General features: G+C 46.7%; 1 protein-coding gene across 1 annotated transcript in view; it reads left to right on the top strand.

The window, feature by feature from the left end:
- tbc1d2b (TBC1 domain family, member 2B) overlaps positions 1–20,975 on the top strand; it is a 141,858-nt gene extending 120,883 nt beyond the window's left edge. The window contains exons 10-13 of the mRNA XM_078200127.1: positions 5,345–5,462; positions 8,846–9,031; positions 10,125–10,246; positions 18,452–20,975. Of these exons, the coding sequence (XP_078056253.1) occupies positions 5,345–5,462; positions 8,846–9,031; positions 10,125–10,246; positions 18,452–18,650 (625 nt within the window). The 3' untranslated portion in view covers positions 18,651–20,975. The remainder of the gene's footprint in view (positions 1–5,344; positions 5,463–8,845; positions 9,032–10,124; positions 10,247–18,451) is intronic.
- The last annotated feature ends 5,643 nt before the right edge of the window (positions 20,976–26,618 follow it).

Below are 26,618 nucleotides of genomic sequence, written 5' to 3'. Positions count from 1 at the left end.
GTAACTGCATAAGTACTTAGCATCCTCACTCCCACCCCTCACTCCAATTGGAAAGCTGACCTCGAATGATTGAAATTTGCAGTTTATGTTCATCCCTAGAGTTGTTTATCCATTGCTTTGACAGCGGAACCTTGGTGTTGACGGCTTAATAGGTTAGGAAATCCTTAAATGTGCAGAGTTTGCCATCTAGAGGTGCCTGTCAGCATCTGCTGATCACAACAAACTTCCTGTGTGAGCAAAGTCCCAACCTATTGCGTGTTTATCCCGAATTGAGTCTGGCTGTTTCTTGTACGTCTTGGGGAAGTGACTGTGGGCTATATTAAAGGAATCTAACAAACAGTTTTTTAGCAAGTGATGAGTAATGTAGCAAATAAATTGATCAATCTGCTCGAGAGATTTAATACATTAATAAAAGCCAGTTGCTGAAGTGAAGGCTGTAAATGCAGATACTCTGGCCGTGTTGCTGTCCTGTCCCACAATAGCACAGAATTGAACAGCACGCAATCTCCTTTGTCCAATTTTCACACATACAAAGATTAATAAAATTCAACTAGACAAATAGCTAACACAGATAAAATCCACCTAATGCAGAAGCATAGTACTGCTGTCAATCTGAAATACAAACCAAAAATGCTGGAACAGCTCAGGAGGTCTAGAAGTATCTGTGGGGAGAAAAAGGGTCAACGTTTCAGCTTAATGACCTTGATGGTCATCAACCAGTCATTAACCTGAAACGCTAACTCTGTTCCTCTCTTCAGAGGTGCCTCCTGATTTAGCTGTGTGTATCCAGCATTTTCTGTTATTTAAACAGCACGATGGCACATGAGTGCTGCGCCACAGCTCCAGGGACCAGGTTCGATTCCGGTCTCGGGTGACTGTCTCTGCAGAGTTTGCACATTCTCCCCCGTGTCTGTGTGGGTTTCCTCCAGGTGCTCCAGTTTCCTCCCACGTTCCAAACGTGCTGGTTAGGTGGATTGGCCGCGCTAAATTGCCCCTTGATGCCAGGGGGATTAGCAAGGTAAATACATGGGGTTACGGGGATAGGGTCTGGGTGGGATAGTTGTCGGTGCAGACTCGAATGGTCGCCTCCTGCGTTGTCGGGATTCTGTAACCTTGTCTCGAGACACTCTGTATTTGCTCAGTTTTGATCGCCCTCACTGAGCTTCACTAAGGATGATTTTTAACTCATGCAATTCCAGGTGTACGAATAAAGGGACCCATCTCTACGTGGGTTAGGAGAGAATCACTACAGATTGAGAGCCACCTGCCCACTGCCCGCACAATCCTGTTAATTTTTAAATGGCTCCAGGGAAAGTCTGTAGTGGCCAAATGTACATTATCTGTTTCTCACAGTCTATAATTGTGAGAAAGTTTTCAGCTGAAATGTGACCCAGTTTGGTTATAGACAAAGCCTCTATACATTCTAACTGTTGCCAGCTGTAAGTACCTTCCATCCTGTTTCCCTCCCTGTTATTGCATGTGGCAAGCGGCTAGTGTGTGTGTAAGGAAATACTGTAATAGGGAAGGGCTAATGGCTTGTTCTCTGGGATATTTTTCCTGGTAACATATCTAGAGATTAAGCCAGTCCCCGTAACTGGAGCACTGGCCTCAGTGGTTTGGAGATAAAGCTGCATTGAGAGGATGGGATACATTGGTGCAATGAACAAATTTTCAAATTTTTTTTAATTAAAAAATATTTATTTATTTGTGAGACAAGTAGGCTTGCATTAACACTGCAATGAAGTTACTGTGAAAATCCCCTAGTTGCCACACTGCAGCACCTGTTCGGGTACACAGAGGGGGAATTTAGCACGGCCAATGCAGCTAACCAGCACGTCTTTCGGACTGTGGGAGGAAACCGGAGCACCTGGAGGAAACCCACGCAGACACGGGGAGAATGTGCAAACTCCACACAGACAGTGACCCAAGCCGGGAATCGAACCCGGGTCCCTGGCGCTGTGAAGCAGCAGAGCTAACCACTGTGCCAGCATGTGCACTTTTTAAAAAACTTTATTTTTCACCTCTTCTCTGGTCCTCCCAGCCATTGGTAAAATGGCTGCCAGTAACGATCAGGGAAAGCGGAATTATACCTAGAAGCTGCTTCATACCACTGTTCCTGTATTGGAAACGTTCATTGTCGAGATCAACTTAGACAAACTGTAAGATGCTCATCTTACACAGGCGATGGTAATCTCAGTGAGGAACAAACTAGAAATAATTTGCATAGAAAAGTGCATCCTTCTAGCAGACTGCACACAACTTGGGCATAAATATATTGCATACCCTGACCGTTGTGTTGTGCCTGTATATATTAAATGTATAAGAGGTTCTTCAATTTTGAGAATCTAATCTTTCTACATTTATTTTGAGATGTTTTTAAGTGATTTCCCCCCCCCCCCCCCCCCCCCCCCCCTTCCTACAGAAATGCAGCAACCATGGCAGGGCAGAGTGGCAGGCCCCTTATACCCACCAGTGCCAGTGCATCTTACCGCTGGAGCCTGTCCAAGGTGACCTGTGGTGACCGTGCTTCCTGCAGGGAAATACCTACAAACACTTCTTAGCGTCACTGCTGAGGTTGTGAGACTCTAGTGTCTGGCTTGTGGGTGTGAACCCATGTCTCCACACTCTGGTGATGTCTGTCATTGTTTGTTCAGTGCTTACCATACAGAGTTGGTGACCTGTGTCCGGGATTGCACAGGTTCATGCCCATACAAGGCAGTCGGTGCAAGTGATAGACCAAGGCATTGTGTTACCTACACCACAAAGGCTGCAACAGTTAAGGAAAGCTCGCCACCATCTTCTCGAGGGCAATCGGGAGCAGGCAGTGAATACTGGCCTGCCCACATCCCAACGAGTGAAGTTTTTAAAAGTCCCTGAAAATAGGATGTGGCAATATTTGGTTTTGAAAATGGAGGAGTTTTACTCGAGTAAATAAGGCGAATATGTATCCATACCTGCAGGAAGGTTAGTAACCAGAGGTTGCAAGTTAAGACAATTGGCAAACGATTCCAGGGAAAATGAGAATATTTTTAGGCAAGATCTGAAATATTGAAAGGGTGGTGGAAGTAGATTCAGCAGTAAACTTCCAAAGGGAATTTGAATATATGCTTGCAAAAAAAAAATTGAGGTGCATTAAGTGCATTGGCCATGCTAATTTCTCCCTCAGTGGACCTGAACAGGTGCCGGAGTGTGGCAACTAGGGGATTTCCACAGTAATTTTGAGAATGAGAACTTATGAAGCACTGGTGTGTCTGCTGAATGGCTGCCTGTTGTGTGGTAACCTTGATCTGTATTATTCAGCAAACCTGAGGCTATAATCCGATTACCCACTTCAGTGCAAGAGTGAAGAAAGTAACAGTTTTTATGTTATTATTTCTCGCTTTTTGTACGTGTGTTTGCAATTTTTCAAGGCTACCATAAAGTTATGAAAGATTGATTGCAGTGATAGACAATCTAGACTTTTTTATAGTAATTATTGATTTATTAATTACCTGTAATTTTGTACCTCCTGTGACAAGAGTGTAGAAGTCACAGGTAAGGATAGTTTACTATGTTTGGTGGAGAACAAAGAACAAGAACAAAGAACAATACAGCACAGGAACAGGCCCTTCGGCCCTCCAAGCCCGCGCCGCTCCCCGGTCCAGGATTGAATCCTGAATCCAGGATCCCCGCCCAATTTTCCAGCCTATCTACATACTAATATCCTATCCACCAAGCTGTCCCTCACAGCTACGATGCTTTGTTCATCACAACCTATTAACTCACCCCCACCGCCCCATTCCAGACCATGTGATCTCCAGGGAGAGGCGAAAACCCAGAGTGAAAACCCCAGGGCCAATATGGGGAAAAAAAAATCTGGGAAATTCCTCTCCGACCCCCTGAGGCGATCGAAACGAGTCCAGGAGATCACACTGGCCCTGATCGGAAAATGCTTCCCAACCCTATTCATTTCCACTTCCACGAACACCATATGAATTCCCTGCCCCCGAGACAGGTTCCCAACTATCCGCAGTCTCGCTCTGTACTGGCACCAGCAAGATGATCATAGAATGAAGCCTTGAAACGAAAAACAAAGAACAATTAGCCCGCGCCGCTCCCTGGTCCAAACTAGACCACTCTTTTGTATCCCTCCATTCCCACTCCGTTCATATAGCTGTCTAGATAAGTCTTAAACGTTCCCAGTGTGTCCGCCTCCACCACCTTGCCCGGCAACACATTCCAGGCCCCCACGACCCTCTGTGTAAAATATGTCCTTCTGATATCTGTGTTAAACCTCCCCCCCCCCCTTCACCTTGAACCTATGACCCCTCGTGAACGTCACCACCGACCCGGGGAAAAGCTTCCCACCGTTCACCCTATCTATGCCTTTCATAATTTTATACACCTCTATTAAGTCTCCCCTCATCCTCCGTCTTTCCAAGGAGAACAACCCCAGTTTCCCCAATCTCTCCTCATAACCAAGCCCCTCCATACCAGGCAACATCCTGGTAAACCTCCTCTGTACTCTCTCCAAAGCCTCCACGTCCTTCTGGTAGTGTGGCGACCAGAACTGGACGCAGTATTCCAAATGCGGCCGAACCAACGTTCTATACATCTGCAACATCAGACCCCAACTTTTATACTCTATGCCCCGTCCTATAAAGGCAAGCATGCCATATGCCTTCTTCACCACCTTCTCCACCTGTGACGTCACCTTCAAAGATCTGTGGACTTGCACACCCAGGTCCCTCTGCGTCTCGACACCCTTTATGTTTCTTCCATTTATCGTGTAGCTCCTCCCTACTTTATTCCCACCAAAATGCATCACTTCGCATTTATCAGGATTGAACTCCATCTGCCATTTCCTTGCCCAAAATTCCAGCCTATCTATATCCTTCTGTAGCCTCTGACAATGGACGTGGAATGTTTACGTATAGAGATATGTGCCGCTATTTTACAATCTCGCTCGGGCGAGACTTGTAAAATCCAGCCCAAGGCCAACGAGGAATTCCATTCTGCGAGCCTTGCCCGCCCCGATTCTGAGGCGGGCGTGGTGGTAAACTTCTGGCTATGGTGTCTGCATGGGTATCCTCCAGGTGCTCCGGTTTCCCCCTCAGTCCGAAAGACGTGCTGGTGAGGTGCATTGACCGTGCTAAATTCTCCCTCCGTGTACCCGAACAGGCACCGGAGTGTGGCGACTAGGGGATTTTCACAGTAAATTCATTGCAGTGTTAATGGAAGCCCACTTGTGACAATAAATAAACTTAAGCGTGAATGCTAATTGCTGTTGTCTAGCAGTGAGCACCTTGTTGAGGAGAGAAGCAGTGACTAGTGTGTATTAAAATGTGTGAAATCTTCCGTACAGGTTGGCCGGGATCGCACTCCTGTACCTGGAACAAGAAGAAGCCTTTTGGTGCCTGGTTGCCATAACGGAGTGTTTTATGACTCCTGACTATTACACAAAGAACCTGCTTGGGTCACAGGTAAGATCGTTACACAATTGCTTCTCCCTTTTTGAGTTGATTGCAGTGCGCTTTCCTTTAACAGTTAGTCCATTTCTACAGTGGGTGCGCAAATGAGGCCACGTGAAAGGTGAAACTGGCCCTGAATTGCTGTTTTTAGTGACAGGTTCGTCAGCATTTCCACCAGAGCATCATGTCCGTTTACTGAACTGTGCCATTAAACAGTATCAGTATGGCTCAGCAGGTAGCTGTCTCGTTTCTGAATCAGAAGCTTCTGGACTGGGTTCCAACCCCCATTCCAGAGACTTGAACAAACAGGGTGGGATTCTAGTGCAAAACTGAGGGAGGCTACAATTGTCAGAGGGGCAGTCGTTTGAGATGCTATAAACCAAAACCACCTTTACCCTCTTGGGCATAAAAGATCCCGCGACACTCGTGGTCAACTAACTAAACATGGGCGGCACAGCACAACTGCCTCACAGCGCCAGGAACCTGGGTTCGATTCCCAGCTTGGGTCACTGTCTGTGTGACGTCTGCACGTTCTCCCCATGTCTGCGTGGGTTTCCTCCGGGTGCTCCAGTTTCCTCCCACAGTCCAAAGATGTGCAGGTTTGGGGGATTGGCCATGCTAAATTGTCCCTTAGTGTCAGGGGGGATTAGCTCGGGTAAATACATGGAGTGACAGGGATTGGGCCTGGGCGGGATTGTTGTCAGTGCAGGCTCGATGGGCCGAATGGCCTCCTTCTGCACTATAGGGATTCTATGATAGGACACAGTATAAAAGAAGAGATAACGGGAACTTGTCAGCAAGGTATGACAATAATCGGGGATTTTAATCTACATATAGTTTGGAAAAATCAGAAAAGCAAAGGTAATGTGGATGAGGAATTTCATAGAATGTTTTTGTGATGATTTCTTAGGACAGCTTGTTCCAAGCGGAGGGCAGGCTGTACTAGACTGGCTGTTTTGAAGAAAAGCAAATTACTGCGGATGCTGGAATCTGAAACCAAAAGAGAAAATGCTGGAAAATCGCAGCAAGTCTGGCAGCATCTGTAAGGAGAGAAAAAAGCACTAGAGTTCCACCCTGTGTTCCAGTTTTGACAAAGGGTCATCTGCACTCGAAACATCAGCTCTTTTCTCTCCTTACAGATGCTGCCAGACCTGCTGAGATTTTTCAGCATTTTCTCTTTTGGTTCTGGGTGTTTTGAGATTGGATTAATTGATAACCTCATTGTGAGGGCAGATTTTTACCAGAATGGTTTCATGGATGGGGAGGATTTAGTTTCAAGGTTATGTTGGATTGATTGGGGTTGTTCTTCGAGGAGCAAAATAGATTATGGGGAAATTTGATAGAGGTTTACAAGATTATGACATGCTTAATTTGATAGACAAGGAAATACTCTTCCCATTGGAACAAGAGCTAGGGGACACACATTTAAGGTTTTTGGTAGGAGGGAATGTGAGCAGGAACTCTCTTGCGCAGTGAATACAGGAGTTGAGAATTGAATACAGGAGTTGGGACGTCTTGTTGAAGTTGTACAAGACATTGGTAAGGCCACACTTGGAATACTGTGTACAGTTCTGGTCACCCTATTATAGAAAGGATACTATTAAACTAGAAAGAGTGCAGAAAAAATTTACTAGGATGCTACCGGGACTTGATGGTTTGAGTTTTAAGGAGAGGCTGGATAGACTGGAAGGCTGAGGAGAGATCTTATAGAGGTCTATAAAATAATGAGGGGCATAGATCAGGTTTGTTAATATATCAATATCTTTTCCCAAAGGTAGGGGAGTCTAAAACTAGAGGGCATAGGTTTAAGGTGAAAGGGGAGAGATACAAAAGTGTCCAGAGGGGCAATTTTTTCACACAAGGTGGTGAGTGTCTGGAACGAGCTGCTAGAGGTAGTAGTAGAGACAGGTACAATTTTGACTTTTAAAAAACATTTAGACAGTTACATGAGTAAAATAGGTATAGAGGGATATGGACCAAATGCGGGCAATTGGGACTAGCTTCAGGGTTTAAAAAAAAAATGGCAGCATGGACAAGTTGGGCCGAAGGGCCTGTTTCTATGCTGTAAACCTCTATGACTCTGAGTGGTAATGGCCCAGAACACACTGCTTACCAGGGAGGTGGAAGTGGCAACAGTCAGTGATTTTAAAAGGAAATTGGATGGACACATGAAGGAAATGAGCTTGCAGAGCTATAGGAATCGACCGGGTTAGTGGGACTGACAGGATTGCCTCACTAGGAGCTGGCATGCACTTGATAGACCCAATGGTCTCCAATTATGCCACATGTGACACTCTAACAAAAAGCGGATTGCGAAAGAATGATTGAGATCCTTTTGAGGATGAAAACTAGAACAGGCTAAAAATAAACACTCTGTTGAAATGTTGTTTCCTGGTAGCACTCACTGGTGGAAACATTAACGTGCACCCCTCGTAAGTTCTGCATTTTGACCGTGTGATTTTTATGTCATGGGCTTCCTAGACAGATTCCAAGGTCTAAAAATCAATAAATCCTCTGAAAGATTCTGCAAGCACGAGGCTACTAAACCAGACTCGGGACGAAACCTCTGACAGCCATCGTGAAGCTGCTGATTTAGTGAATGGTCCTGTGACTGGATTGGATATGATCCCATGTTTAATCTGTCTCAAGGAGGGTGGCAAAATCTTTGATATCTGCAGGCCCATTAGACTTTGTGTCAGTAATTGTGAAAATAGAGCGAGCCATTAACAATAAACTTTGTGGATTATCTATTCAAATGACCTATATGGCAGTCAACTTTTCGAAAAGGGGCTGATCCTGCCCTACTCCCCCTGGACACTTTTGAAGAAGCGACATACCCCCCCCCCCCCCCCCCCCCAATTGGATGTTGGAAAGCCCTAGGATTTAGTTACCCAGACTCGCAATAGAAAAAATCTCTAACGTTCCACGTAGAATCATACAGCGCAGAAGAGGCCCTTTGGCCCATCGAGCCTGCACCGACACTCGAGAAACACCTGACATCCCACCTAATCTCGGAAGATTGATTATCCGAGGTAAAAGGATCCGGCTAAAACTAGAGGAAGCAGCAAGCGTTGGTTAATAGAATGTCAGGCTCGGGCTAGTTTGAGAGGAGCGGCTCAGGAATGCTGCATTTTCAGAGGAAACCTTAAACCAGAGGTCCCACCTGCCTAATGAATGTGAACAATTCCGTGGCAGTATTTTAGTAAGTGTAAATATTTCTTCCGTTGTGCTGCCCAACTGTTTTTCTGACCTTGGGTGTGTGTAAATTGACTGCACTTTGGAATGAACTCATTGACAGTGAAGTGGTTGGGGCTGTTCAGAGGAGGTGAGAGGTGCTCGGTGTAAAGGTGTATTCTCTTGTGCTGTCCCTCAGACTGTTCCTTTCTGCACACCAGGTTGACCAGCGGGTGTTCAAAGAGTTGCTGAGTGAGAAGTTGCCACGGCTCCACGCTCATTTTGAACAGTACAAGGTCGATTTCTCCCTCATCACCTTTAACTGGTTCCTTGTGGTATTTGTGGACAGTGTTGTCAGTGACATCATGTTCCGTATCTGGGATTCATTCCTGTACGAAGGTCCAAAGGTACAGTACAATGTTTCATGGCAATTTTTGGGTTTAGATTTACGTAACTGGAAACTTTTCCGTATTCTTTATGGTTATATTTCTGATTCTTACAGAAATTTTATAAGTTTAAAAATTGAAATTTTTCAGGCATTTTAACACCCTATGTCATTTTTACTATATTTCTCTGATCAAGTTTTTTTTTAAACGTTAAGTTTTAAACTATTGGTGATTAAGATTTTTACTATTTGTAGTCATCTGAAACACACTCCCCCAAAAACATTCTAAGTGCTGAATGTGCTTGAAAACTGGAGTAACTCCCGCCATTGTTTTAGCGTGATTTTCCGAATGGATCTCCCACACTGAGCACTGCAGAGCACCCGAGCGAGATTCACTCTGAAAATTTGTGGGCATGGCCTCATCCAGCTGGAGAGGCTGGCAGCATGGCGCCGAGCGGGCCACAGCATATGCGCCGATCTGTCAGAGCGGAGATCAGTGCATGGGCACTGGCCCCACACTGTCAGCCTCCTGACTGCTGGCCAGCCCCGCGACCCTCCCACTCCCTGATCACTTTCTGCATTATCTACAGGTTTTATTCCGGGCCCATTCCAACCCTCCCACTCCCCGATCGCTGGCCTCCTGGACCCCCTGAGCAATGCCAAAGGGCCAGACTGGCACTGCCCAGGGGGTGCACCCTGCCCTTTACCCCTGACCTCCTGAGGGGGGTGGGGTGGAGGGGCCTCAATGGTCTCTGTTCCCTCCAGCGTGATTGGCTGCCAGTTCCCCGTTAGTGGGGAGCTGTTGTAAACCCCACTGGAGGGAACCACTCAGCCACTCACTAGCATTGAAATGCCAGCGGGCTCTGAGACTTCAGTCCCGGGCCCGCTAGTGAAATGCTAATGGGAATTTCCAGCACAGAACTGGTTACTCTAAAAAAAATAATCTCAGAAATGGAGGTGTGCGGTGGCTGTGGCGCCCAGTGGGGAGCCCGTTAAGCACCGTCCGCTGATGTCTCGTGGCCCGTTGCACGGCTAGAGCAGCTCAGCAGGCTGGGAGAATCCCCCCAAGCTGTTTTCTTCTGTTTTATTGTAATCACTTTCTGCGTTATCTACAGGTTATATTCCGATATGCACTCGCAGTCTTCAAATTCAAGGAGGAGGAGTTTCTAAAGCTTCAGGATAACATGTCCATATTCAAGTATCTGAGACGCTTCACTCACACTATTCTTGACGCACGGTAAGCAAGAGGACTGCCAAATCCTGAAAGAATGCCCTGAGCTGATTAACAGTCCTGGGTGTGTTTCTTTCCCCACTCCCTGCCATCTGTTTAAATGCACTTGGTACTTAATCAGTGCCCCAGTTACTTCATCTTTCATTTCCAATCTTGTTGGTACCTTGTGCTTAAATGTGGAATTCACCTGGACGTTATCTTTCTGAAAAGTAATGGTCTCCTGTTGGAATTGCAGTGTCTGTGAAAGAGGTGACTGAGCATCAGCGTCAGAGCCTTGTCTTCTGCCCCTCCTTCCCTGTCTGTGCTCCACCTGTCTCCGTCAACCCTGTATTCCAACTCTCAACCCCCAGTGTCCCCTCAATCTTCTACTGTGTATTCCTAGCCCCACCCCTGTCAGCACACGGTCCAGCTCCCCCACACTCTGTGCTGCAGAACGCTCTTTATAATCCCTCCATCTTGCTACCTCTCCTCTCCCCAATTTCAAAAGGCTCTTCCGAACCTCCTTTTATGCCTTTAGTCACTTCGCTTAAATTTTCTCCTTCCTGTCTAGGATCCCTTGCCCCAATGGAGAGGCGATGGCCCAGTGGTATTATCACTGGACTATTAATCCAGAAAATCAACTATTATTCTGGGGACCCGGGTTCGAATCCCGCCACGGCAGATGGTGGAATTTGAATTCAATTTTTAAAAATCTGGAATTAAGAATCTACTGGTGACCATGAAACCATTGTTGGAAAAACCCATCTGGTTCACTAATGTCCCTTTAGGGAAGGAAACCTGTTGTCCTTACCCGGTCTGGCCTACATGTGACTCCAGAGCCACAGCAATGTGGTTGACTCTCAATCAACCTCAGAAATGCTCTAGCAAACCACTCGGTTGTAGCAAGCACTGCAAAGTCAAGGGCAACTAGGGATGGGCAATAAATGCTGGCCAGCCAGCGACACCCATGTCCCACGTCTGAATAAAAGAAAAAGTGTTGTACAGCATTTTGTTTTTTATTCCCATTATTCTATGGGCTGCGAGCTTTGCTCATCTTTAATTGCCCTTGCGAAGGTGGTTATGAGCTGCACTCTTGAACCTTTGCAGTCCACCTAGTGTAGGTGCACCCACAGTGCTGTTAGGGAGGGAGTTCCACGATTTTGACAGTGAAGGAATGGCAAAATAGTTCCAAGTCAGGGTGGTGTGTGGCCTGGAGGAAAACTTGCAGGTGGTTTTGTTCCCATGCACCTTGCTCCTTTGTCCATCTAGATGGTGGTGGCCATGGGTTTGGAAGGTGCTGTCGAAGGAGTCTTGGTGAGTTGCTGCACTGCATCTTGCAGATGGTACACACGGCTGCCGCTGTGTGTTAATTTTCAAGATGGTGGATGGGGTGCCAATCAAGCGGGGCTCCTTTGTCCTGGATGGTGTCGAGCTTGTTGAGTGTTGTTGGAGCTGCTCCCATCCAGGCAAGTGGGGAGTATTCCATCACACTCCTGACTTGTGCCCTGTAGTTGATGGATGGGCTTTGAGGAGTCGGGAGGTGAGTTACTCTTCACAGGATTCCTAGCCTCTGTCCTGCTCTTGTATTTATGTGGCTATGTTAAGTTTCTGGTCAATGGTAACCCCCAGGATGTTGATGATGGGGGATTTCAGGGATGGTAAGGCTATTGAGGGTTGATTGTGAAATAGCCCCTTATTGGAGATGATCATTGCCTGGCACTTGTGTAGCATGAGTGTTACCTGTCACTAATCATCCCAAGCCTGAATGTTGTCCAGGTCTTGCTGATTCTGAAAATGGGCTCCTCCCGTATCTGTGGAGTCGCAGATTGTGTTGAATATTGCACAATCACCCACGGATATCCCCATTTCTGATTTTATAATGGAGGAAACGCCTTTAAAGCGGCTGAAGATGGTTGGGCCCAGGACACTATCCTGAGTGACTCCTGCAGCGATGTCATGGGACTCCAACAAGCACAACCATCTTCCTTTGTGCCAGGTGTGACTCCAACCAGCGGAGAGTTTCCCCCCCGATTCGCATTGATGCCAATTTCACTAGGGGCCACTTGGTGCCACGCTCGGTCAAATGGTGCTGATACGTCAAAGGCAGTGACTCTCCCCTCACTTCCCAAAGATGCTGCAAGTGCAAATTGATAATACTGAGCAACACTGTATTGCAGATCATACAGTACGTGGGATTGAGTTATAGATTATAGAATCCCTACAGTGCAGGAGGCGGCCATTCAGCCCATCAAGTCTGCACTGACCACATTCCCACCAGGCCCTAACCCATGCATTTAACCTAGCTAGTCCCCCTCTCACTAAGGGGCAATTTAGCATGGGCAATGCACCTAACCCGCACATCTTTGGACTGTGGGAGGAAACCGGAGCACCCAGAGGAAACCCACGCAGATATGGGGAGAATGTGCAGACTCCGAACAGTGACCCAAGCCGGGGAATCGAACCCAGATCCCTGGCGCTGAGAGGCGGCAGTGCTAGCCACTGTGCCACCGTGGCGCCCTCCTAATTAAAGGTTATCCGAATTAAAGCTTTCAGATATCTTCAAGCTTCAGAAAATGCAAGTACAGCAAGCGATTAGGAAAGCAAATAGTTTGTTGGCCTTTATTGCAAGGGGATTGAAGGGAGTCTTGCTACAATTGTACAGAGCTTTGGTAAGATCACACATTGAATAAAGCGTGTAATTTTGGTTCCTATATATAAGGGAGGATGTACTTTCATTCGCATGGCGAAGGGTCACTAAGTGGATCCCTGGGGTGAGAGGGTTCTCCCCCCAATAAGAACATAAGAACATAAGAAATAGGAGCAGGAGTAGGCCATCTAGCCCCTCGAGCCTGCCCCGCCATTCAATAAGATCATGGCTGATCTGACGTGGATCAGTACCACTTACCCGCCTGATCCCCATAACCCTTAATTCCCTTACCGATCAGGAATCCATCCATCCGCGCTTTAAACATATTCAACGAGGTAGCCTCCACCACCTCAGTGGGCAGAGAATTCCAGAGATTCACCACCCTCTGGGAGAAGAAGTTCCTCCTCAACTCTGTCTTAAACCGACCCCCCTTTATTTTGAGGCTGTGTCCTCTAGTTTTAACTTCCTTACTAAGTGGAAAGAATCTCTCCGCCTCCACCCTATCCAGCCCCCGCATTATCATATAAGTCTCCATAAGATCCCCCCTCATCCTTCTAAACTCCAACGAGTACAAACCCAATCTCCTCAGCCTCTCCTCATAATCCAAACCCCTCATCTCCGGTATCAACCTGGTGAACCTTCTCTGCACTCCCTCCAATGCCAATATATCCTTCCTCATATAAGGGGACCAATACTGCACACAGTATTCCAGCTGCGGCCTCACCAATGCCCTGTACAGGTGCATCAAGACATCCCTGCTTTTATATTCTATGCCCTTCGCAATATAGGCCAACATCCCATTTGCCTTCTTGATCACCTGTTGTACCTGCAGACTGGGCTTTTGCGTCTCATGCACAAGGACCCCCAGGTCCCTTTGCACGGTAGCATGTTTTAATTTGTTACCATTGAGATAGTAATCCCATTTGTTATTATTTCCTCCAAAGTGTATAACCTCGCATTTCTCAACGTTATACTCCATTTGCCATATCCTCGCCCACTCACTCAGCCTGTCCAAATCTCTCTGCAGATCTTCTCCGTCCTCCACACGATTCACTTTTCCACTTATCTTTGTGTCGTCTGCAAACTTCGTTACCCTACACTCCGTCCCCTCCTCCAGATCATCTATATAAATGGTAAACAGTTGCGGCCCGAGTACCGATCCCTGCGGCACGCCACTAGTTACCTTTCTCCAACCGGAAAAACACCCATTTATTCCGACTCTTTGCTTCCTGTCGGATAGCCAGTCCCCAATCCACTTTAACACACTACCCCCAACTCCGTGTGCCCTAATCTTCTTCAGCAGCCTTTTATGGGGCACCTTATCAAACGCCTTTTGGAAATCCAAAAACACCGCATCCACCGGTTCTCCTCCATCAACCGCCCTAGTCACATCTTCATAAAAATCCAACATGTTCGTCAAGCACGACTTTCCCCTCATGAATCCATGCTGCGTCTGATTGATCGAACCATTTCTATCCAGATGCCCTGCTATCTCCTCTTTAATAATGGATTCCAGCATTTTCCCTACTACAGACGTTAAGCTGACCGGCCTATAGTTACCCGCCTTTTGTCTCCTTCCTTTTTTAAACAGCGGCGTAACATTAGCCGTTTTCCAATCAACTGGCACTACCCCAGAATGCAACGAGTTTTGATAAATAATCACTAACGCATCCACTATTACCTCTGACATTTCTTTCAGTACCCTGGGATGCATTCCATCCGGACCCGGGGACTTGTCCACCTTCAGTCCCATTAGTCTACCCAGCACTGCCTCTCTGGTAACATTAATTGTATTAAGTATTTCTCCTGCTGCCAACCCTCTATCGTTAATATTTGGCAAACTATTTGTGTCCTCCACCGTGAAGACCGACACAAAAAACTTATTTAAAGACTCAGCCATATCCTCATTTCCCACTATTAACTCCCCCCTCTCGTCCTCCAAGGGTCCAACATTCACTCTAGCCACTCTATTCCTTTTTATATATTTATAAAAACTTTTACTATCATTTTTTATATTAATTGCTAGCCTAGCTTCATAGTCTATCCTTCCTTTCTTTATCGCTTTCTTAGTCTCTCTTTGTTGTTTCTTAAATTTTTCCCAATCACTTGTTTCTCCACTATTTTTGGCCACTCTGTACGCAGCTGTTTTTATTTTAATACTCTCCTTTATTTCCTTCGTTATCCACGGCTGGTTCTCCCTTTTCTTACAATCCTTGTTTTTTGCTGGAATATATTTTTGCTGAGAACTGAAAAGGATCTCCTTAAAAATCCTCCACTGTTCCTCAGCTATCCTACCTGCCAGCCTGCTCTCCCAGTCTACCTTAGCCAATTCATCCCTCATCCTATCATATTTCCCTCTGTTCAAACAGAGGACACTGGTTTGGGACCAAACTTTCTCCTCTTCCATCTGAATCAGAAATTCGACCATATTGTGGTCACTAGACCCAAGAGGGTCCTTCACAATAAGATCCTTAATTCTACCTACCTCGTTACACAATACCAGATCCAAAATAGCTCGTTCCCTCGTCGGTTCCGTAACATGCTGTTCAAGGAAACTATCCCGACAGCATTCTAAGAACTCTTCCTCCATTCCACCCTTACCGACTTGAGTCTGCCAGTCAATGTGCATGTTGAAGTCTCCCATGATTATTGCCGTTCCGTTTTTACACGCATCCCTTATCGGCTTGTTTATAGCCCTCCCTACCTCAACATTATTATTTGGGGGCCTATATACCACACCGACTAGTGTCTTTCTCCCTCTACTATTCCTCATCTCTACCCATAATGATTCCACGTTTTGTTCCTCAGAGCCTATGTCATCCCTCAGTACTACCCTGATATTATCTCTTATTAATAGCGCGACCCCACCACCTTTTCCTTCCTGTCTATTCTTCCTAAACGCCTAATACCCCTGGATATTCATCTCCCAGTCCTGGTCACCTTTCAGCCACGTTTCTGTAATGGCCACTAGATCGTACCCACTTGTGCTGATTTGCACCATCAACTCATTTACCTTGTTCCGAATGCTTCGTGCATTCAGGCAAAGTGTCCTTATTCCAGCTTTTATCTGGACCCGCTTTGATGAGTCGCGAACACCCTCTCCCTCTACTCCCTTATCTAAATTACCACCTTCATTCACTTGCACCCTCTCCTCTACCATTAATTTTGTAATTCCCCTTACCCCTGCATCCTCCCCCCCATCAATTAGTTCCTTGATCCTAGTCAACTCTTCTAGCTCCCCTCCCCCTAGTTTAAATTCTCCCCAGTAGCCTTAGCCAACCTACCGGCCAGGATATTGGTCCCCGTGTGATTCAAGTTCCACCCATTTTTTGTATACAGATCACCCCTGCCCCTAAAGAGGTCCCAATGGTCCAGGAACCTGAATCCCTGCCCCCTGCACCAGTCCCTCAGCCACACATTCATCCTCCACCTCACTCCATTCCTGCCCTCACCTTCCCGTGGCACAGGCAGTAATCCTGAGATTACTACCTTTGCTTTCCTCTTTCTCAGCTGTCTCCCTAATTCCCTGTACTCCTTTTTCATGACCCCTTCTCCCTTCCTACCCACATCAGCGGTACCAATATGTACCGCTACCTCAGGCTCCTCTCCCTCCCACCTCAGGATTTCCGGGACGCGACTAGCGACATCCTGGATCCCGGCCCCAGGGAGGCAGACCACCATGCGAGAATCCCGCCTACCTCCGCAGAAACGCCTGTCTGTCCCCTTCACCATCGAGTCCCCGATTAATACCGCCTTCCTCCTCTTTTCCTTAGCCCTCTGAGTTACAGGGCTGGACTCCACTGCGGAGACACGGCCACTGCTGCTTTCCCCAGGCGGGCTGTTCCCCCCCCAGCAGTACTCAAGCAGGAGTACTTGTTGTGCAGGGGCAAATCCACCGGGGTGCTCTCAACCACCCTAGCCTTACCCTTCCTGGCCGTCACCCACTTGGCCTCCTCCCGTGGCCCTGGTGTGACCACCTGATGATAGCTCTTGTCTATCACCTCCTCATTCTCCCTCATCAGCCTAAGATCCTCAAGCTGCAGTTCCAGCTCCCTAACACGGTCCCTCAGGAACCGCAGCTCGACACACCCCTCACAGATGTGGATGTCCGGGAGGCCAGATGCCTCCAGGACCTCCCACATCCTACACTGGGAACAACACACTGGTTTCACACTCATACTGGACACTTTATGTCAAGTAAGACAGTGAAAAGTTAATAAGAGTGTAAGGAAACAAAAACTCACCCCTGCTCGTCCAAGCCCTGTGAGCCAAAGCCCTGACAGCTCACTCAACTTCCCACTCACTCTGCTGCCTGCTACGATGCTGCCCGCTGTATACTTTGGTGCACTTTTAAACCCTCCAAAAACTTCCCCTGGCCTCTCCTGGCCCGACTTCCGGTTTTGAAAAAAACCTCCGATTTTAAACCCAAAATTAACTGAAAAAATAAATAATTAATTACAGTCAGAACACCCACTCTCTTAACCTCAGCCTGCTCCTGGGAACAATGAAGCTGAACCTCCAAGGTAAGCCCTTTTTAAACCCTCCAAAAACTTTCTCAATGAGAGGCTGGTTAAATTGGATCTATATTCTCATTGCTGATCTCACTGGAACATTGAAGATTATTGAAGGGATTTGAAAGGTTCAATGTTGAGAGATTGTTCCCCCAGGCTGGAGAATCGAGAACATGGGGAACAGTTTCAGGATGACAGGCCGATTATTTAGGACTGAGATGAGGAGAAATTTGTTCGCTCAAAGGGAGGTGAATGTTTGGAATTCTCTACCCGAGAGACTTGCGGATATACCGCCATTGAATATATTTAAGGATCGGATAGACAGATGTTTGGCCTTTCAAGGATCATGGGATATGGAGAGAGGGTGGGAAAGTGGAGTTGAAGCCCAGATTCTCTGGACAAATAGGGTACACATTCTTCACCGTGTGATGTACCTGGCAAGCAAATGGTGCACACCAGTGAAGAGAGAACCCTTTTTAATGGCTTGTCTCAATGAGGTATTCACACCAAGAAACTACTCCATTAGGGAAATAACTTAAACAGAAACAAATTAGTAACCATCATTTAACCTTTCTATTGCAAGGATCATTTAGCTGGATCTCTATTGCAAGGCATGGTGGCACAGTGGTTAGCACTGCTGCCTCTCAGCACCAGGGACCTGGGTTCGATTGGGTCACTGTCTGTGTGGAGTTTGCACGTTCTCCCCGTGTCTGAGTGGATTTCCTCCGGGTGCTCCGGTTTCCCCCCTCAGTCTGAAAGACGTGCTGGTTAGACGCATTGACCATACTAAATTCTCTGTGTACCTGAACAGGTGCCGGAGGGGATTTTCTCAGTAACTTCATTGCACAGTTCGTGTAAGCCTACTTACGACACTGATAAATAAACGGATTCTGATGTCAAACTTGAAATTGTACAAAATCGGAGATATTTTAATCCTCTGACTTTGGAAAGTGAAATGATTCTGTTGAATTTTATGCAATGCTCAGTTTTGTTTCTGATCATTAATCTGTTCCCGCGATCAAATCTTTCACCAGAACTGTTTCCAGAATTCTGATGGCTGGTTTTGTGTTGCAGAAAGCTCACCAACATTGCCTTTGTGGACATGAACCCCTTCCCGATGCGGCTAATCCATAACCACCGAGCTTTCCACTTGGAGAAAGTGCGCCAGGAGTTGAGCGAGCTGGAAGCAATCCGCCAGGACTTTCTACGGGAGCGCGAAACGGCGAACCCCGAGAGGCGGGACGTCATTAGTGACGATGACGAGGACACCTAAGCGGGATGTGTAGCCCCTCTTAATGACTGAATGGCCTTGCTGAATAACTGAAGCTGCAAGGATGATCTGGGAGCACGGCTGGAGCTTACCAACTGGCTGGCTAGGAGCTTACCAACTGGCTGGCTAGGAGCTTTAGCCCCGGGGCTACCTGGCACTCGAACCTATTTGCTGCTGTTGGAAAACAGTTCCTGGGATCTCCAGAAGGGAGGGGTGGGGGGGCTCAGACGTAGATTGTCCACCCCACTTTGTTAGCCCACCGTTTGAGTGCTAAGTAGCCCTTGTCCCGTTCGTCTGCTTTCAATTGAATGTTCCAGGGAAGCGAGTGGCCCTCTTTAGAACTTGTTTTTTTTATATGTACAAAACAAAAGGCAGAATTACTCACGGTCCGTCCTTAAAATAAACCTCTTCTCCCACCGCGGAAGAAATATGCTGGGCATGTTTCCCTATAACTGCAGATAATGGAAAGGCTGCGTGTCGAACTAACCTCCAGACTGACGGTGGGAATGTATCAGGTACCGCCATTTGGACACTCTGCTAATGTCTTCCTTTTAACGATGGCAGAAGCTATCAGTTCTGGTTAGCCAATCATGGGACCAATTCCAATGCGTAACAGTATTATTTGGAGATCTCGTCCAGCGTGATTTCCAATTGGATGTGTTGCCTTTCTGATCCTTCACTTTTTTTTTTGTTTCATATCAGTATTTTGGGAAGCGGGCTTCCTTTGACAACCAAAAATGATTTGTATTAAATGTTGGGAAGGAGGGGAAGATTTGCCTTAAAATAACGTGTGTGTGACTTTCCTTCTGAATAATGGGGAAAAGGGAAAATGTGCTATTGGATATAATATAGCCATCCTTTGCTCAGACTATCAATTCACTACAATGTTGTGTTTTGAAAAGATTGGTGTTGATGAATCTTTCGCCTCCATGAAGGATATTCAGTGGAAGTATATCATGTTTACAATTGAAATGCACATTGTTGTACCGTCATCATTCTAACATCAGACAGTCCAATTGATTCTAGCACAGAATGGGAATTCTCCCCATCACGTCTTCCACCTGTTCTGTACAGAGCGTCATTTGTAGGTTTAATAATGCACATTATCTGTCACAATGCCTTGAAAATTGTCCCCCCAGTTTACAATGCCAGTTGCAAAGTGGTATTTGAAATGTGTCACATTGGTTGGTCTGTGAAACATGGGTTTTGCTTCCTGTCAGTGTTACAGCCATAAATTGCCCCTCGCAATTTGGAAGCTATGTCTTAAGAATGACCTTGAATCGCACTGCAGCTTTCAAGGCTCCTGGAATGACCCTGAATTAATTGCCTGTTATCGGTGGCACAGTGGTTAGCACTGCTGCGTCACAGCACCAGGGACCCGGGTTCGATTCCCGGCTTGGGTCACTGTCTGTGCGGAGTCTCCACGTTCTCCCCGTGTCTGCGTGGGTTTCCTGGGAGCTCCGATTTCCTCCCACAGTCCAAAGATGTGCGGGTTAGTGGATTGGCCATAGTAAATTGCCTCTTAGTGTCAGGGTGACTAGGGTAATTGCTTGAGGTTATGGGGATACGGCCTGGGTGGGATTGTGGTCGGTGCAGGCTCGATGGGCTAAATGGCCTCCTTCTGCACTGTAGGGATTTTATGATTCTAACTGTGAACGGGTAGAAGATCTTGCCCTAACTCCCACGTCACTGCAAGTCTTGACTAGACCAGGGGAGAGGGCAGAAGGTTTAGATCAACACCAAGTCAGTGTATATTTTTTGTGAAACAAGACCACTTTTCAAAATGCAATATTTGTTTCATAAACTTTGAGTTTGACGGGAACCAGACCAAGATTGTTGTTGTTTTTTCGATGTCGTCTTTAAGTTTTATCCTCAAGATCGACCCTAATTTGATGGTTGGAGGGATGCGGAGGTGTGTGCTGGGAGCGCATCAGATTCTTTCCATTGATCTTGCACTTTGATAGGCTCCTCAGTGTCAATGAAACGGTTACACGGTGAAATAGAGAATTGAGAGTGTGAATTGTACGTGCAGGATCTCGTGTGGAGCCTGAGTACCTGAACTATGTTGATGTATCCCGAGTATCTAACCTCTGCTGTTGGATGAGTTAATGCTGACACACAGACTGTCACGAGCTTCTGCTTGACCAGTACCTGAAGAAAGCCGGAAAAAGAATCTTTTCTTTTGTTTACGCTGAGTGTTTGACTTTATTTTGACATTTAAATATTGTTTGTTTTTCATACAAATCCTTGTTAACAGACTTTGTCTTGTTGAAATATAAAGGAAACTTGTTTTGTGGTTCTAAACATTAAAATGATTTTGCCACAATGATGTGCCTTTGGGTTTTATTGCTTGGTAAAATACCGCGCTTGGATTACCTGGTTTATTGGTTCAGAGGGAGCAGTCGGCGTCAGATTGGTATATAGGACATGGGAACAAATGAACGTAGGCGCTGGAGGTGGCCATTCAGCCCTTCAAGCCTACTCCACCATTCTATAATGTAATGGCTGATCTGGTTGTGGTCTGAACTCCCCTTTCCTCTTTTCCCCCGTAACCCTCTATTCTCTTGCCGAACAGAGATCTCATTCACCCAGCCTCCACTACTTCCTAGAGTAGAGAATTCCACACACAAACAACCCTTTGGGAGATAAGGTTTCACTTCCTCTCTGTGGTTTAAAACCCCTTATTGTTGAAGTTTATTTATTAGTGTCACAAGTCGGCTTACATTAACACTGCAATGATGTCACTGTGAAAATCCCCTAGGCGCCACACTCCGGCGCCTGTTCGGGTACACTGAGGGAGAATTTAGCATGGCCAATGCACCCTAACCAGCACGTCTTTTGGACTGTGGGGAAACTGGAGCACCCGGAGGAAACCCACGCAGAGGCGAGGAGGACGTGCAGACTCCCACAGACAGTGACCCGAGCCGGGAATCGAACTCGGGTCCCTGGTGCTGTGAGGCAGCAGTGCTAACCATTTAAACCATGTCTCCTAGTTTTAGTCTTCCCCCACTGGCACAGTAGCCCAGTGGTCAGCACTGCTACCTCACAACACCAGGGACCCGGGTTCAATTCTACCCTTGGGTGATTGTGTGGAGTTTGCACATTCTCCCCGTGTCTGCATGTGTTTCCTCCTGGTGCTCTGGTTTCCTCCCACCGTCTAAAGATGTGCAGGTTAGGTGGATTGGCCATGCTAAATTGTCCCTTAGTGTCCTTAAGTTTAAGGGTGGCACGGTAGCACAGTGGTTAGCACTGATGCTTCACAGCTCCAGGGACCTGAGTTTGATTCCCGGCTTGGGTCACTGTCTGTGTGGAGTTTGCACATTCTCCTCGTGTCTGTGTGGGTTTCCTCCGGGTGCTCCGGTTTCCTCCCACAGTCCAAAGATGTGCGGGTTAGGTTGATTGGCCATGTTAAAATTGCCCCTTAGTGTCCTGAGATGCGTAGGTTAGAGGATTAGTGGGTAAAATATGTAGGGATATGGGAGTAGGGTCTGGGTGGGATTGTGGTCGGTGCAGACTTGATGGGCCGAATGGCCTCTTTCTGTACTGTAGGGTTTCTTATGATTTCTATGACGAGGAGACATCCTCCAGGTATTCCGCCTCCCCCATCCAGTCCCCTCCGGATCTTGTATATCTCAATAAGATCACCTCTAAACTCCAAAAGGGAAAGGCCTAATCTGTTTAACATTTCTTGATAAGACAACCCCACCCCCTTCGTCCCAGGAATGAGTCCAGTGAACCTTCACTGAAAAGCTTAAAAAAGCAATTATATCTTCCTTTTAAATAACGAGACCAAACACAGTACTCCAGATGTGGTCCCACCAAAGCCATGTACAGCTGCAGTAAAACATTCCAACTTTTATATTCCATTCCATTTGCCTTCCTAATAATTGGCTGTACCTGCATGCTAACTTGCTGGTTCATGATGTGGAGTTGCCGGCGTTGGTCTGGGGTAAGCACAGTAAGTGGTTTCACAACACCAGGTTAAAGTCCAACGGGTTTATTTGGTAGCACGAGCTTTCAGAGCGCCACTCTGAAAGCTCGTGCTATCAAATAAACCTGTTGGGCTTTAACCTGGTGTTGTAAGACTACTTACTGTTGCTGGTTCATCTACCAGGACAACTAGATCCCTCTGCATCTCCAGAGTTCTGCAGTCTACATTGAAATAGCACGCTGCTTTTCTATTCGTGCCAAAGTGAACAAGTTCACATTTACTCACGTTATATCCAATGTGCCTGATTTTGTGCCCACTCACTTAACCTTTGGTAGACTCCCCACCTCTCCAAGGGAACGGATTGTTCTTCAGAAGCTGACAACATAGCGCTGATGCTCTGCTTCTGACCACAGCGGGGAAAGCTCTCGTGTTCATTCATTTTCCCAGAGGCTTTCAAAAATGACATGAATAAACCCCAACAAAGGGCAAGGCCATGTAGATTTCCCCGGGAAACAGAGTCTTCCTGCTGCTCCATGTACCTCACCATGTGCCTCGTGTAGGGTCAGGGTAGAGGTAAAAATATATAGGGAGATGAAAATGGATGAGGTGCGCAAATAGTTTTCAGGATAAAGGACTGATAATCAAAGAATAGAACTTCCAAAAATGTGCGGCTTCGGTGGATTAGCCATGCTAAATTATCCCTTAGTGTCCAAAGATAGAATAGAATCAAATTTGACAAAGGGTCACCTGGACTCGAAACTTCAGCTCTTTTCTCTCCTTACAGATGCTGCCAGACCTGCTGAGATTTTCCAGCACTTTCTCTTCTGGTTTCAGATTCCAGCATCCACAGTAATTTGCTTTTATATAGAATCCTACAGTGCAGTGGGAGGCCATTTGAGTCTGCACTGACTTCAGTCCACCCAGCCCCTATCCCGTAGCCCCACGTACTTACCCTGCTAATCCCCCTGACACTAAGTGGCAATTCAGCATAGGAGGAAACCCATGCAGACTCTACACACGCACTGACCTGAGCCACGAATCGAAGCTGTGAGGCCACAGTGCTAACCACTGTGCCGCCTATGTATAGGTTAGGGAGATTAGTGGGGTAAGTATGTGGGGTTAAGGAGATAGGGTGAGGTGGGCCTGGGTAAGATGCTCTGTCAGAGGATCAGTGCAGACTCGATGGGCCAAATGGCCTCCTGCACTGTAGGAATTCTATGATTTACTTGGAGAAAAACACTTCCTCCTGGCATTGAGCAAATACTGGCTGTATTGAGGGACTGACACCCCTTTGCTGTTTACAGTGACTCTGAATTAGAGAATTTACAACATGGCTGCTCATTAATTGTGGGTTGGCCTTCAAAAAGGGAGATCTTATTATTTCATATGTGAGGGAAATGCGTAAAATGTGTTTGGCAATAATTAACCCTTTTTAAAACTTACACCTGTGCTTTCCTCTGTCTATTAACACTTCACAATAACAATTCATTGGAAGTTGAACTTGATAATGTGATAATGACTGGCATCCAAAGTCATTTCTACATGGCCTGCATGAAGTCTTTATCCTGTCTCAGTCTCAAGTGCTTACTATTCCCGACTTGTCCTGGAATGCAAAGGTAGCCCCCATCACGCAAACCAGCCTCCCATCCATTGACTCTGTCTACACTTCCCGTTGCCTCGGAAAAGCAGCCAGCATAATCAAGGACCCCACGCACCCCCAGACATTCTCTCTTCCACCTTCTTCCATCGGGAAAAAGATACAAAAGCCTTAGGTCACGTACCAACCGACTCAAGAACAGCTTCTTCCCTGCTGCCATCAGACTTTTGAATGGACCTACCTTGTATTCAGCTGATCTTTCTCTACACCCTAGCTATGACTGTAACGCTACATTCTGCACTCTCTCCTTTCCTTCTCCCCTATGTACTCTATGAATGGTATGCTTTGTCTGTATAGTGCACAAGAAACAATACTTTTCACTGTATCCCAATACATGTGACAATAAATCAAATTAAATTTATTTTCTGTATTGTAAGCAGGAATCTTAAGGCCCTCCCTCCTGTCCTCTCCACCTCCCCCTCCAATAATAAGAATGAGGAGGTCTTTTCTGTCCTAGCCCTGAACTGGCACCGTTCTCTTGTTTCCTGCCTGTAGTGCCAGCCCTGTCTCAGTTGGTAGTGTCTGAGTCACAAGGTTCTGGCTTCAAGTCCCATTCCGGGACCTCAGCACAAATATCGAGGCTGACACTCCGGTAGTGTACAGAGCGTATGCTGCAACATTGGAGGTGCTGTCTTTCGGATGAGATAAAATCTACACCACAGAGTCAGGCCCTTCAGCCCAAACTGATCCATGCTGACCAAAATGCCCATCTAAGCTAACCCCATTTGCCTGCATTTTAAACAAGTTTTAAAGTTTATTTATTGGTGTCACAAGTAGGCTTACATTCGCACTGCAATGAAGTTACTGTGAAAATCCCCTCGTCGCCACAGTCCAGCACCTGTTCGGGTACACTGAGGGAGAACTTAGTATGGCCAATGGCTAATGGTAAGATACTTGGTAGTGTGGATGAACAGAGGGATCTGGGTGTCCATGTGGATAGATCCCTGAAAGTTGGCACCCAGGTTGATAAGGTTGTTAAGAAGGCGTACGGTGTGTTAGCTTTTATTGGTAGAGGGATTGAGTTTCGGAGTCAGGAGGTCATGCTGCAACTGTACAAAACTCTGGTGCGGCCGCATTTGGAGTATTGCGTACAGTTCTGGTCGCCGTATTATAGGAAAGATGTGGAAGTGTTGGAAAGGGTGCAGAGGAGATTTACCAGGATGTTGCCTGGTATAGTGGGAAATTCGTATGAGGAAAGGCTGAGGGGCTTGAGGTTGTTTTCGTTAGAGAGAAGAAGGTTAAGAGGTGACTTAATAGAGGCATACAAGATGATCAGAGGATTAGATAGGGTGGATAGTGAGAGCCTTTTTCCTTGGATGGTGTTGGCTAGCACGAGGGGACATAGCTTTAAATTGAGGGGTGAGAGATATAGGACAGATGTTAGAGGTAGGTTCTTTACTCAGAGAGTAGTAAGGGTGTGGAATGCCCTGCCTGCAGCAGTAGTAGACTCGTCAACATTGAGAGCGTTCAAGTGGTTATTGGATAAACATATGGATGATATTGGAATAGTGTAGATTAGAGGGGCTTTAGATTGGTACCACTGGTCGGCGCAACATCGAGGGCCGAAGGGCCTGTACTGCGCTGTAATGTTCTATGTTCTAATGCACCTAATAATAACCAGCATGTCTTTTGGACTGTGGGAGGAAACCGGAGCACCTGGAGGAAACCCACACAGACACGGGGAGAAGGTGCAAACTCCACACAGACAGTGACACAAGATGGGAATCAAACCCAGATCCCTGGCGCTGTGAGGCAGCAGTGCTAACCACTGTGCCACCCTGCTGCCCGCATTTGGCCCCTATCCCTCTAAACCTTTCCTATCCATGTATCTGTCCAAATGCCTTTTAAATGTCAATGCTGCTGCATCAACCACTTCCTCCAGAAGCTCCAGATGTTAAACCCAGGTCCCGACCACCCTCTCATGTGGATGTATGTGAATGTAGCTCTAATTAGATGGAGAGCAGGGGAGTTCTCCTGGTCAATATTTATCCCTCACACCAACATCACAACAGATTATCTGGTCGTTATTATATTGCTGTTTCCTTGGCTGAGAGCAAGGTAGCTGCAGTGTTACCGACAGTGACTAAACTTCAATGTACTTCACTGTCTGCCAGAAGGTTTGTGCTGCTCAGAGGTCACGCAGAGTTCTATATAAATGCTTCATCTGCCCTCATGCCCCCCCTTACATCTTGGAATCCACCCCCTGTCCCTTAGACTGTATCCCTACTGAACTGCTGATCACCTTCCTGGCTCCCATATCACCTGGTATTCTTAACAGTTCTTTCTGGTCGTCGCCCTGCGGTTCAGAAAGACCAACCCTTGACATCTCTGTCCTTGCCCAATCTTTAACCTCTCAATCCTCCTCAATGTCCTTAAATGTCTC

Source organism: Mustelus asterias, chromosome 29 (assembly GCF_964213995.1).
Source record: "Mustelus asterias chromosome 29, sMusAst1.hap1.1, whole genome shotgun sequence".
NCBI classification, from domain to species: domain Eukaryota; kingdom Metazoa; phylum Chordata; class Chondrichthyes; order Carcharhiniformes; family Triakidae; genus Mustelus; species Mustelus asterias.
This window is presented reverse-complemented; position numbering and strand designations above follow the sequence as displayed.